Source organism: Prionailurus bengalensis, chromosome A2 (genome assembly GCF_016509475.1).
Source record: "Prionailurus bengalensis isolate Pbe53 chromosome A2, Fcat_Pben_1.1_paternal_pri, whole genome shotgun sequence".
NCBI lineage: Eukaryota > Metazoa > Chordata > Mammalia > Carnivora > Felidae > Prionailurus > Prionailurus bengalensis.
In genome coordinates, this window is record NC_057348.1 from 850,138 (window position 1) to 862,354 (window position 12,217).

The 12,217-nt window shown below is 67.0% G+C and overlaps 2 protein-coding genes across 4 annotated transcripts; both read right to left on the reverse strand.

Annotated features, from left to right (window-relative positions):
* Positions 1-189: 189 nt before the first annotated feature.
* Positions 190-4,258, reverse strand: CA2H19orf25 (chromosome A2 C19orf25 homolog). Of its 3 annotated transcripts, none has more exons than XM_043590155.1 (3): positions 4,138-4,258; positions 2,959-3,090; positions 190-1,179 (listed from the first exon to the last, which is right to left on the reverse strand). In XM_043590155.1, exons 2-3 carry the CDS (start codon positions 3,086-3,088, stop codon positions 953-955), a joined length of 357 nt encoding a protein of 118 aa, XP_043446090.1. In that variant the 5' UTR covers positions 3,089-3,090; positions 4,138-4,258; the 3' UTR covers positions 190-952. The 3 variants fall into 3 exon arrangements, with proteins under 3 accessions (XP_043446090.1, XP_043446089.1, XP_043446088.1); XM_043590154.1 differs by lacking the exon at positions 4,138-4,258 and adding an exon at positions 3,338-4,050; XM_043590153.1 differs by lacking the exon at positions 4,138-4,258 and adding an exon at positions 3,346-4,049.
* A 1,126-nt stretch (positions 4,259-5,384) lies between these two features.
* On the reverse strand, positions 5,385-12,199 carry PCSK4 (proprotein convertase subtilisin/kexin type 4). The gene is given in 17 exon segments (XM_043590145.1): positions 5,385-6,017; positions 6,019-6,115; positions 6,117-6,216; positions 6,355-6,477; positions 6,762-6,886; positions 7,110-7,289; positions 7,527-7,644; positions 7,714-7,817; positions 7,919-8,019; positions 8,506-8,718; positions 8,803-8,975; positions 9,196-9,284; positions 9,384-9,460; positions 9,544-9,672; positions 9,747-9,839; positions 11,315-11,419; positions 11,667-12,199. Coding segments are annotated over 17 exon segments (2,277 nt in total). The 5' UTR covers positions 11,862-12,199; the 3' UTR covers positions 5,385-5,762.
* Positions 12,200-12,217: the final 18 nt, after the last annotated feature.

Consider the following 12,217-nt stretch of genomic DNA (forward strand, 5'->3'; position numbering starts at 1 on the left):
GGTTAAGCAGGCTCCCCTTCTTCAGGGAAAGAAAAACACCTCCGGGGATGCTCGGGGTCCCCCGTGTCAGGGTCCTGCTGTGGCACTTTGGACCTCCCACGGAGCCCCGGACAGGGGCAGCCACGAGCAGCCTGGCTTCTGGGACGCCTCTTGCAGCCAGCCACCTCTGCTCCAGGTTTCTGAAAGTTGCTCTTTTTGAGCGAAAAGCCCTTTTCAAGACCCGCTCCTGTTCCGTACACCTGCCCGTAGACGAAGCCTTCCAGGATGAAGGCAGCCAGCGAGGGCTCGGGTGGGAGACTGGCCAGCTCGTCCCCTCCCGGGAGCCCAGGCCAGGCACCCCCATGATGGGGTGGGTCCCAGGTGGGTCCCGCACCCCGACGGGTAACCCGCCCCACAGGAGCGCCCAGGCCTCGGATCAGGGTGCTCAGTAGGGGCACCACCAGAGGCCCCGTCTCCGGTCCGGGCCCTGCTGGGCAAGTGCTCCTCCAGCAGCCAGCCACTGTCAGGAGGGAACGGGGTGCTCTGCCAGAATCTTGGGCCCCCCCCCCCTCCGCAGTACATGCAGAGATGGGCGGAGACAGAAAGCAGCCGGGGTTCCACGGGGTTCCATCTCCGTTGCGATGACGCAGAGAAGCAGGGTGGCGAGGGGCAAAGAGAGGTTGGACGGACCGGCCCTCGGGTGCCGGGGACCCCGCACGAAGCCCGGTCTGGGCTCCACGGCCGGGGCGAGCGGCACCCACACTGCCCCAGACCCGCCCCTGGAAAGGGGCCCGCGCCCGGCGAGGCAGCTGTGTCTGTCACCCCCCACGCAGGCTGTGGGCCCCGGGGTCTCCGGGCCCCGGGGCGAGCCCAGGCCACGCGACCCAGGGGCCCAGGTGTGAGGTGTGCCGGGTCAGGTGTCTTGGGGGGGACCAAAGGTGCCGGTGAGCCGCGGGGCGCCCTGCCGGGCCAGTCAGCCCAAGGAGGCGGCCACGGCCCCTGGGGGCGCGCCCTGCTTCAGCAGGCGGACTTCCCGCTCCAGCCCCTCGCCAGCCCGCCACAGGTCCTCACGCTTCTGCTTCAGCCCGTCGCCCGCCTGCTGCAGACGCTGATTCATGGCTACGTAGGCGCGGCTCTGCTGGTAAAGCTGCTGCTGCTGGGCCTCCGCGTCCTCCGCCCTCCCGGAGAGGCCTGCGGAGTCTGGGGACAGCACACGGCACCCCGGTCAGGGAGCGACAGGGAGAGGATCCGGCTGGGGGCACGGATCACACAAGGGGCGGGACACCCCTGTCCGGGGATCGGCCTCCACGTCCGCCCGCAGAGGGCGGGGGCCCACAACGGAGCCACAGAGCAGGCTGGCTCCCGCCGCACTCTCGACCCGCAACCTTTTCTCTGTTCTCGAGACCTCGTGAGACCCAGCACCCGGGGTTGGGAGGAGGATTGGGACACGCATTTCCCAGCGGCCCCGCTTCCTAAAACAGCCCACGCCCGGCCGGCAGCAGAGACCCCACAGGGCTCAGGTCCCCTAGAGACAAGTCAGATGCTCCCAACGTGCCCGCAGGCGGTCTCGGACAGGAGCCCCGCCAGCAGGGGGAGCCCGAACGCAGCCCGTGCCTCAGTCTCCCCACCGTCAGGATGCTGGGGGCCCTGGGCTCAAGCAGCCTTCCAAGAAGCAGCTGCAGGACGGGGATAAACACCAGTTGTGCCCCACCTGCCAGAACATTCTGGATGGTGGAAAGCCCTGCAGGTGAGCTGTCCAGTACAGAACCAGCCGCCAGCCAGGAGTGGTTCTCGAGCACTTGAAGCATGGCCACACGGAGCAAAGAACCCAATTTTTACTACTTCTTAATTTTTTTTTTTTAATTCCCAAAGCAGGGGCAGGTGGATGACTCTGTTGGTCAAGCGTCCAACTCTTGATTTCAGCTCAGGTCATGATCTCACAGTTCCAGAGTTCCAGCCCCGCGTCAAGCTCCGCGCTGAGCATGACACCTGCTTAAAATTCTCTCTCTTCCTCCCTCCCTCTCTCAAAATAAGTAAATAAACTTAAAAAAAAAAAAAATCCCAAAACGTTTCTCACCATCTATGGCTTCACAAGACTTAACGGTGAATTCTCTTCCCACTAGACCAGCCCGAGGGCGGGCACTGGCCTCGACTTTGTTCACCTCCTGACCCAGTGCCCAGAGCAGCACCTGGCACCAGGCGGGTACCTTCTTCGGGAAGGTTGAACGAGCGAGTCAACGAACCTCATCAGGGCCACAGCTAAGCCCAGAGCGGGCTCTGTGCCAGTGCAACCACACGGCCACTGAAATCCCAACTTCAAGCCATTCCCCTCCTCACCGAGTATCCTCCCCCACCGCCACTGAAAAATCCGTTTGTTCCTGTTTTTAATTTTAGGATTTCACTTTTAAATAATCTCCACACCCGGCGTGGGGCAGGAACCCACAACCCCGAGATCCAGAGTCCGCGCGCTCCGCGGGCTGAGTCAAAAATCCATTTCTAGGGGCGCCTGGGTGGCGCAGTCGGTGAAGCGTCCGACTTCAGCCAGGTCACGATCTCGCGGTCCGGGAGTTCGATCCCCGCGTCGGGCTCTGGGCTGATGGCTCGGAGCCTGGAGCCTGTTTCCGATTCTGTGTCTCCCTCTCTCTCTGCCCCTCCCCCGTTCATGCTCTGTCTCTCTCTGTCCCAAAAATAAATAAACGTTAAAAAAAAAATGCATTTCTAGCTCCCTGGCTTTTTACCAGAACAGGCGACAACCAGGATGTGGCGGCGGACCCGACTGCGGACCCCCGTTCCAGACGCCCCTCTGCAGCTGCGCCCCACTTTACAGACGTGCGGCGGAAGCTCAGAAAGGGTAAGGACGGCGCTGAAATCGAAGCTCCTAACTCCTCGGCCGCACAGCGCTTCTCCCCGCCCCTTGTCGCTGGGGTCTCAGGGTCGACCTCCCCCCCCCCCCGGGCTCGTGCCCGGACTCCCCCCTACCTTCCAGGGCCAGGGCGGTGAAAACGGGGTCCTCGGAGGGCGCACCCCGCACGTCCTCCAGGATCTGCTCCACCGTGGGGGGCGCTGGGCGAGTGGGCAGTACCACCCGCTTCTTGGCCTTGGAACCCATCCCTGGAGGCGAGAGAAGAGGCAGTTGACGGGGGCGTCTCCCTCTCGGCGTTTCCCTGGGCCCTTCCTCCGTCCGGTGAACTCCTACACACCCATCGGAGCCCCGTGCCCGGGGAAGCCCACCCTGCCCCGCCCCGCTGCGCTCGCCTCGCCCCTGGCCCCCCCAACGACCGACAACTTGGGGCCAGGGGTTTCCGCATCCGACTCCATCCCCGCCTCAGTTTCCCCGTTAATGCCCCGAAAGCACTACCGCCTGACCCAGGCGCGCGCGCTGAGCCGCCGGCACCGCCGACAACCCACTTCCGCTTCCGGTCGCAGCCCGGTCCCGCCCAGCAGGCACGTGACGCGTACTTCGAGCCTCCTCCGGCACCTGCCCGCCGCCCGTCAGGAGGCCACACCCCCTCTTAAAGGCGCCGCGCCTCTAAAGGTCCTCAATGGTTTGACTGGACCTGGGAAGTACGTGACCTCAACCTCCCCGGCGCGCCAGGCCTGGAAGGGCATAGGGGTGGGCAGGGGGTCCTGTCCCGGCTCCCCTCGCTGCGTAACAAAGCACCCAAGTCCCGGTTTTCTGCCCAAAGTGGGCAGGGCGCCCAACCCACGTGGCTGTCGTGGGAACAAAGTTGACTGCCCTCTCGAGGGGGCTGGCCTGGCCGCGCCAATTCCCCGGGAGGTGGCCAGGCCAGAGACGCAGCCTGCTAGATTCCATCACAGTTGCCCCTCTGGTCCCTAGCACCTCCCACCTCTGCCCTGCCTGGTTCCTCCCCTGACAGCTAGGGCGGGAAGACAGGCTCAGAGACCAGGGCTGGTTTTGTGCCTTTTAACAGCTTTACTGGATGTTATCTACACACTACACAGTCCACCTGTTTAAAGTGTGCAATTCAGTGGTTTTGAGAGAGATGTACAACCACCACCATAGTCTAATTCCAGAACATTCCATCACCCAAAAGACATCCCCATTAGTTAACACCTCCCCCCTCCCCCAGCCCCCACGAGCCTCCCCTTGTGTCCGTGGATGAGCCTGTTCTGGACGTTACACACACTCGGACTCACACCCCGTGTGGCCTCTCGTGTCTGGTTCCCACCCTCAGCGTCGTGCGTTCAGGGTCCTTCCGCGCGGGGCGGCGGGCGTGGGCGCCTCGCTCCTGCTGGCGGCCGTGGGACGTGCGCGTGCACGGCGGACACGTTTATCTGTGGACGTGCGCGTGCGTGGACACACCCGAGTGACGTGCGCGTGCGCGATGGGCACATTGACCGTCCGTCCCTTGATGGGCGTCTCGGTTGTTTCCATCTTCGGTTGTCGTGATTCCTCCTGCTGAGAATATCCCTGTAACGGTTTTGTGCGGATATATGTTCTTGTCTCTCTTGGGGACATGCCTAGAAGCGGAACTGCTGGGTCATACGGTAACTCTGATGATGAATGGTTTACAGAACCGGTTTCCCGAAGTGTCTGCCCCCGGCGGGCACATTCTGGGTGCTTGCTGTGTGCCAGTGGGAAAACTACCTCTCTCGATCTGACGTTGGGTGAAGCAAGCGCTGGGCTTGGTGCTGTTGCACAGATGAGGCCACCAAAACTGCAAGGAGGCGGCCAAGCACCCCTGGACGCACGGCCCGGCCCTGGCAGGTGCTCAGATCCGCACACATGCTCACAGCAGCAGGATTCACAATTCACGGGATGTAGAAACAGCCCAACTGTGCCTGGATGGATGAATGGATCAACACACAGCCCGCCCACTCGGCCGCGAGCAGGAGCGGGGACACCCGCCGTCTGCAGGGCTGAACACACCAAACTCAGGGAGGGAACCAGACACGAGAGGCCACGCAGGGTGTGAGTCCACGTGTGTGAAACGTCCAGAACGGGAAAATCCAGCTTGGGGGCCAGTGAAAGCAACATGCCTCCAGCCCATAATTCCCTCGGCCTCCCCACGACTCTCGAGGAGTAGAGAAGCAGCACGATTGTTATAACTTCATAGACCTACCTGCGGGGCGGGGAACAGCCGCACGCATGCTCATTTGGGACTCACGCTTCTCTTAATGATCAGCGTCAAAGGGAAACACCCCAACAGGAAGAGGGAAACTTAGGAGGAGTTAGGAATGCAGTGCGCCGCCCTGGGAACCCCCCACTTCACTCCTGCCCTCACCAGACTGGGGGCCCCGGGCCCCAGCTGCCCCTTTTCCCTTGTGGGCCACAGGGTCCTCCAGGAGAAGACCGTCTCCAAGCGGGGTGCGGGGGAACCCCCAACCATGCCATGGGGACGGGGGCCTGCCGCTGCCCCAAAGGAGACCACAGACTTGGCACCTCCTATTCAACCTTTATTTGCAAACTCCGAGGTCTGACATGATGCCAGAGACTCTGGATGCTGTCATTGGTTCCCCTTGCCCCTCCCCCCACTTCTGGGGCTGGGAAGGGACGGCTGTCACAGCCCAGCCTCTGCCCCATCCCACCCCGCCCCCACCCCAAACCGTGTAGCTACACTTCTCTCCCTCTCTTTCACCCGGACCTGCCAATTTCGGGTTCGGGATTCCAGCAGGCCGCCCCTGGCCTGAGGGCCTCAGTGATTAGCCAGAGCCTCCGGGGGCGGGTCCCTGCACCCCCCCAGCCCAGGTGCCAGTCTGGAGCAAAGGAGCAGGAAGGCAGTGCCTGCACAGACACACGTCTGCCCCCTACTCAGGTGTCTCTAGGTCCGGGCCAGCAGCTGGACCTGGGGTGGTGGCGGGGGGGGGGGGGGGGGGGGGCCGCACACAGCGGTGGGCAGCCTACAGCGAGGACGCTGCGGAGTGAGGGGCTCCCGAAGGCCACGGCCAGCGGGGCCAGTACCACGGCCCGGGCTCCGCCGGGGTGGGCGACTGCGGCGGGCTGGGGGGAGGCCGCTGGGAGGGACGGGTCCTGAGCAGGAGCCGCGACCCTCGTCCAGCGTGGAGGCCGGGGGGGGGGGGGGGGGGGGGGCGGGCAGTGCAGGCGAGCGGGGAGCGGCCGAGGCAGGTGTAGCAGGAGGCGCGGCGGCTCGAGCAGACGCACAGGGCGGGAGCGGCCGGGCCCAGCGGTCACTGCCTGCCGGGTGTGGCCGAGGTACCTGGGCGGGCAGTAGGAGAGGCGGAGGTGGCCGAGGACGTGGGCGGAGCTGTGGCGTTCTGCGCGGGGGCACACATGCGTTGGGGTGTGAGGCCAGGGCCCGCCGCCCCGTATGCCCTCCCGCCCCGGGCCGCACACGCACACTGCCCGCTGCTGCCGCCCCCCAGCGAGCAGGCCGTGCCGCGCCAGGCACTCACCCTGGCACGGCCCCTCTGTGTCCCGCTGCACACACGCGCTGCCGGTCACCTGGGGGCCCGGGGGCCGCGCCGTCATGTCCTCGGCCGTCCCGTAGAGCAGCAGCGTGTAGCGGTACAGCGTCCCTGGGCGGGGGTCGCGGGGGGCACGGGGAAAAGGGGGACAGCCTGTCGGCACCTGGCCCGCCCTCCTGGCTCCTCTCCCCGGCCGCCCCGCCCCGCCCCGCCCCGCCCCAGGGTCCCAGACGCCGATGGCCCCCAGGCCGGACGCCCACCGGGGGCCGGTAACTCGCATCTACTATTCTCCGAAGATACCCGCTCGGTGTCCCAGGGAGACCCCGGACCCCTCTGCAGCGGGGGATCCCAGGCCGGTCCCGGGCCCGAGGCCCCAGCCTGGGTGTCGCTCTCACCCGTGTTGAAGTAGTAGCCCTTGTTTTCCAGGCCCAGCGTCCACGGGCCCCGCGGGTCCTCGTCCCAGAAGTGGGTGGACATAAAGATCCAGTTGTTGTAGCCTTGGCCGCTGACGTCCAAGGGTCTGGGGCAGGAGGCAGGGTGGGTGGGGGTGGAGGGGGGGCTTCAAAGCCCCGAGGACAGTGGGGTCTGCAGGGCCGAGCACGGCTGCTGGCAGGGCTCCCGAGGGGGGAGCGTGCCGGGTGTCCGGCCTGAGCAGACCCCCCCCCCCCGACCCCACAGCGCGCTGCCCACACCCGGGGAAGGACCGAGCGGCTGCCACGGGGCCAGGTCCCCCACCCCTGCACCTGACGGCCACGAGCGTGGAGCGGGTGCCCATGGGGCTCGTGAGCGAGATCTCCAGGTCCCCGCGGCGACTGTAGGACAGCGAGAGCTGCACCTGCACGTGCTCCAGCGAGCGGATGCGGTTGGCTCGGCCAGCGCACGCCGACACGTTCCTCCTCACCCGCGTCAGCGGCCAGATGGGGCTGGGGGCGGCGCGGGCCGCGAGCGCCCCTTCTGCGGGCCTGCGGGGGGCGGGGGCGGGGCACCGGGGTCTGGGCTCACGTCGTGGAGCCCACCCTCTTTCTCATCTTATAGATGGGGAAAGTGAGGCAACGGATGCTGGGCCCCACGCGTCTGTCACCCCGTCCCCCGCGGCGATGACGGGTGCGGGGAGAGGACAGGCGGACGCGGCGGAGGCGCGGCGGCGGAGGGCTGCTCACGTGGGGGTGTGTACGATCTCAATGACGCACTTCTGCTGGCGCTGTGTGGGCAGCCACGTTCGAGCCATGTCCACCAGCAGCCTGGCATCCAGCAGCCCGTAGCCATAGTGGTGGCTCACTGCGTGGACGGGCGGTGGTCACTCGCCCTGGGGGCGTGGCGTCCCCCCTCCGCCCGGCCCCGCCTCACCTTGGCGCCCCACGCCGTTGGTCCTCCAGTCCTCAGCCTGGAGCTGCGCGGGCCTGGACGCACGGACCACCAAGTGCTGCATATCCCTCCACGTCAAGAACGGGCTGGGGGCAGGCGAGGGTAGGTGAGCTGGGGCCGTGCCAGGCGGGGGGGGGGGGGGGGGTGGGCGGTGAGCGCAGTAAGCGGGGTCCCCTCCAGCACCTACTTGGCCTCCAGAGCCAGGGCGATCATGCCCGCGGCCAGCGGGGCCGACGCCGAGGTGCCCGTGTGTTTGTCCGTGCACCGGTGGTGCAGATCCGTGGTGACCTAGGGGCAGAGACGGGGGCTTGGGGGGGACCGGTGCACAGGGAGACCCGGCCTTTGTGCGAAATGCATCAAGGGTTCAAGAAGGTGCCGCAGAGGTACCTCCAGGAACGGGGCCCTGAGCGCCACCCAGGTCACACAGCTGGGGAGCCTGCCCCGCCAGAGAGACAGGAGGGTAGACGAAGGGGTGAGGACACTGGGGCCTGGTCTTGGGACCCCTCTGTGTTCCAGGGGCCACAGGGCAGCCCTGGGAGGGGGGAAAGTGGGGGGCGGGACGGCAGGTGGGGGGCGGGGACGGGCAGGGAGGGGTGGGGGAGGGGAGGCGCCAAGGGGGAAGACAACAGGGTCGTGGGGGGAAGGTGGGACAAGGACAGACGGGAAGGGAGAGGAGACAGGGGGAGGGAAGGGAGGGGAGGAGGGGAGGGGGAGGCGGACGCGGAGGGGGGCCTCCCCCCGCCCCCGGGTCCCCCCCCCCTCCCCGGCCCTCACGATCTGCGGGTCGGTGGCCACGCCGCTGCTGTAGGTGGTGGTGAGCGTGGAGGCACAGGCCTCGCTGTACCAGGGCGCGCGGCCCTCGCGGGTGGCGCTGCCCACGGAGAGCGTGTACACGCTGTTGGTGTAGCCGTCACAGTTGCAATTGTCGTAGTGCAGGCCGCCGTTGCCCGACGCCCAGACGAAGAGAGTGCCCAGCCCACCGCGGCCCTGCACGCGGGCACGAGGGAGCGGATGGGCGCGTCGGCCTCCGGGGCCGGCCCAGGCCCTCCGAGGCCCCCGGGGCGGGCTCACCTGGGTCACGCCGCGCCTGAAGGCCTCGCGGGTGAGGACGCCCGGGCCGTCCACCGTGCGGCCGTCGTCCTCGGGGCCCCAGCTGGCGCTGTAGATGTGGATGTGCTGCGGCTGCAGGCTCAGCGACTGGGCCTCGATGACGTCCGTGATGGTGCCGTCCAGCATGCGCACGCCTGCAGGGGTGGGCGTCCGGCCTCCGCGGTCAGCCCCGCCGCGCCCCCCCCCCCAGGCCCCTTCTGGAGCGGGGGCGTCTGCGCGGGGCTCAGCTCTCCCCCTACCGGAGCTCGGGCCCTGCATCCCCCAGAGCCGCCTAACTCTGCCCGCAATCCCTGGGCGCCCCGTGCCGTCCGGGCCGCCCTCCGTCCCCGGGGTGCGGGAGCCGGGCCCCGATACCTCCGATCCGGGCATTGTAGGCGACACCCGCTCCACAGAACCCGTTGTTTGCGATTGCGGCCACTTCCCCGGCACAGCGGGTCCCGTGCCTGGCGCCAAGGCAGAGAGGGGGGCCAGTCCCAGCCCCCCCGGCTCCCCACAAGGCACTGGAGCCGCCCTCACACACCCCGCAGGACGCCGCCGCTCACCGGTTCTCGTCGCCGGGCGTGTATCGCGGCTGGGGGTCTGGGTCGTAGTCATTGAAGTCGTAGCTGGCCAGGGGGTCCTGGGGGCCGAGCGGGGGGCGTGAGGGACGGGGGCAGGCCACGGGACCTGGCGCAGCCTCCACCCCAGTCCCCACGGTCTCACGTAGTTGGCCCAGAGGTCCGGGTGGTCCTTCTCGATGCCATCGTCCAGGACAGAGATCACAATGCCCCGGCCCGACAGCCCCTGGCTCCAGACCTGCAGGACGTTCAGGTCCGGCCGCACCTTGTTGTTCTGTGCAAGGCAGGGGCCGGGGTCAGCGGGGCTCCGGCCCCGCCCGGCCCCACCGCCCGGCCCGGCCCGCTCACCATGTACCACTGCTTGGAGAACCAGGGGTCCGTGGGCACCACCACCGAGCGCTTGACACGCCGCCGCAGCGTCTGCTGCTCGAACCACTGCACCTGCAGACAAGACGCGACAGACGCGCGCTGCAGGAGGGCGCCGGGCCCCCAGAGCCAGCCCGCCCTCCACCCCTCCACCCGCCGGTGCGGCTCCCACACCCGTGCACCTGGCGGGGCCCTGGCCGGCTCCACCAAGCGTTTCCCACCAATTCCGGGCCGCGGGGCCCGAGTCTGCCTCCAGGGTCTGCGTCGTCTCCTCGCCAAGCCCACCAGGGGACGACTCTGTGTGGGCCGCGGCTGGAGCGGGGCTGTGTCTGGGTCGCCTGCTGCTTGTCCTGGGTCCGTCATGGTGCGGGACGGGGCCCGGGACCTCGTGCTTGCTGAGGCTGCTCTTTGGGGTCCCCGTGTGCCTGGGGCTCTGCCTTCAGAGGGGACCAAGGCCCTAGCACCAGTCCCCAGGGCCCACTGCTCTTGAGGCCCAGCCCTATCCCTTCCCCAGTCCCTGTTCTAGATCCTTCTGCCCAAGATCTGCCCATCTCCCTGCTGTAGCGGCCGCCCCTCGTAAGACATCCCTGGATGGCCATACCTGCCTCCGCCCTGGTTCCCCACCTGCCCCCCTGCCTCCCTAGAACACAGTAGCATCACTCTCTGCAGAGCCCCTCCCATGCTGCCCCCCTCTCCAGGGCCCACAAAGCCCCGCCTATCTGGCCCCCACCAGCCTCCCTCTGCTGCAGTCACAGTGGTGCCTCACCCCAGGGCCTTTGCACACAGCCATTCTGCCTGCCCCTGGTTAGTCTCCCTCAGAATTTTTTGTCCTTTCTTCCTTGTCGATCTCCCCCGCCCCGCCCTGCCCCGCCCTGAACCAGCTCCTGTGCCCTCACCCCTCATCCCAGTGATGGTGCAATTGTCTCCCCACGTGCCCAGCTCCAGACGCGGGAGCTGGCCCCAATTTCTCTCTGTCCCACACGTCTAATCCATTGGCAAGCGCTGGCCTCTCTCGTGCAAACCACACCTTGAGCTGGCAACCTCTCCCCGTTCCCAGTGCTCCCAGTGGGTTTCAAGTGATCGAGCCTCTCGCCTCCATGCTGATCAGCCCCCCAGCCCAAACCCCATCTTGGCTCCTGAGGGTTTACAAACTCAGCCTCAAGTCCCCAGCTTGGCATCGAAAGCCTTTTCCCAGTTGGCACCTCTCTGAGCATCTCACAGCCTCACTGGCTGACTTCAGGCGGGATTCCTACTCCCGGTCATAAAAAGGACCAATTCCCTTCTCTCCATCCCGTGAACTAGAATGTTATCTGCCGTCTTTACAGAGTATGTGGGAACCCTGACCTTCAGGGGGAGAGAGAAGATGGGGGCGGGGGGGGGGGCAAAAAGAAATGCTGACAGTGTGCCAAGGCCCCGAGGTGAGCTCAGCACGCACACGTGCCCTGTTGCTGTCCACGGATGGTCCCTATCGTACAGACTGGGGGACCAAGTGGCAACCGAGACTCAGAGAGGGCAGGTGGCTTGGATAACAAGTGGCTGAGCAGGCTCACCTTGGGGTCTTTCTTCAGGCGCAGGCGATGGCCCCAGTGTGGGCTCAGGGACTGCTGGACCACGCCCCGGTGCCTCAGGTGGAAGTACTGCCCGTCAGGAAAGATCTGGGAACGCGAGGGGGCATCCGCAACGATGGCACCTGCCTCCGAGTCGGAGTCCCCAGGACAGTGGCCAACATCCTCCCCCAACCAGGTGCGCCGCTGGGGGCTTCAGGCGCCCTCTGGGGGTCCCAGAGTCTGAAGCTGGTCGAGGCCTGGGTGAGCTGGGGGTCCTTGAAATCTTGGGTACCCCTCCCGTCTGCCGGAGGGGTGTCCGGCCCCTGCCCCTCCTGTCCCTTCGGGTGCCACCCACCTGCCCCAGGTAGACGAAGCCGAATTTGCGCGCCAGGCGCTCGGCCTCCCGGTAACCCTGGGACACCCGCACGGCCCAGCTGCTGACATAGATGGGGACCCGGGCCGAGGACCACCCCACAGGCAGGGGGCCAACGAGGGCCAGGCCCAGAGCCAAGGCAAGGCGCAGCCAGAGCGCAGTCCAGGCGGGCCGCATGGCGGCGGGGGGCGGGGCCGGGGCGGGGCCTCCGAAACCCCTCCCCCCGGCCAAACCGCCGAGTGGGCCCAAGCGCCCGCCCCGCCCCCGGGGCCATAGCAACCCATGAAAGGCGTCAACTCCCAGGGGTCCTTGCGGCTGTCTCCCCCCCCCCCCCTCCCCACCTCAAGGAGCGCGAAGATCCGGCCGAAGACGGGGCGGGGGGGGCGGGGAACACCCCCGCCCTGGTCTTCCACAGATCCAAACCCTCTGGAGCCTCAGTCTCCCTCATTGGTACAGTGACCAAAACTTCCGACCGATCTAGAGTGTTCAAGGCTGCTCCCCCTGGCCCGCCCCTTTATCCCCGCCCCCTTGCC

Coding starts and splice junctions, on each gene's coding strand:
- CA2H19orf25 (XM_043590155.1), bottom strand. CDS start 3,088: ATGGGTTCCAAGGCCAAGAAGCGGGTGGTACTGCCCACTCGCCCAGCG. Junction 1,180..2,958: donor CACCGCCCTGGCCCTGGAAG/GTAGGGGGGAGT, acceptor TGCTGTCCCCAG/ACTCCGCAGGCCTCTCCGGG.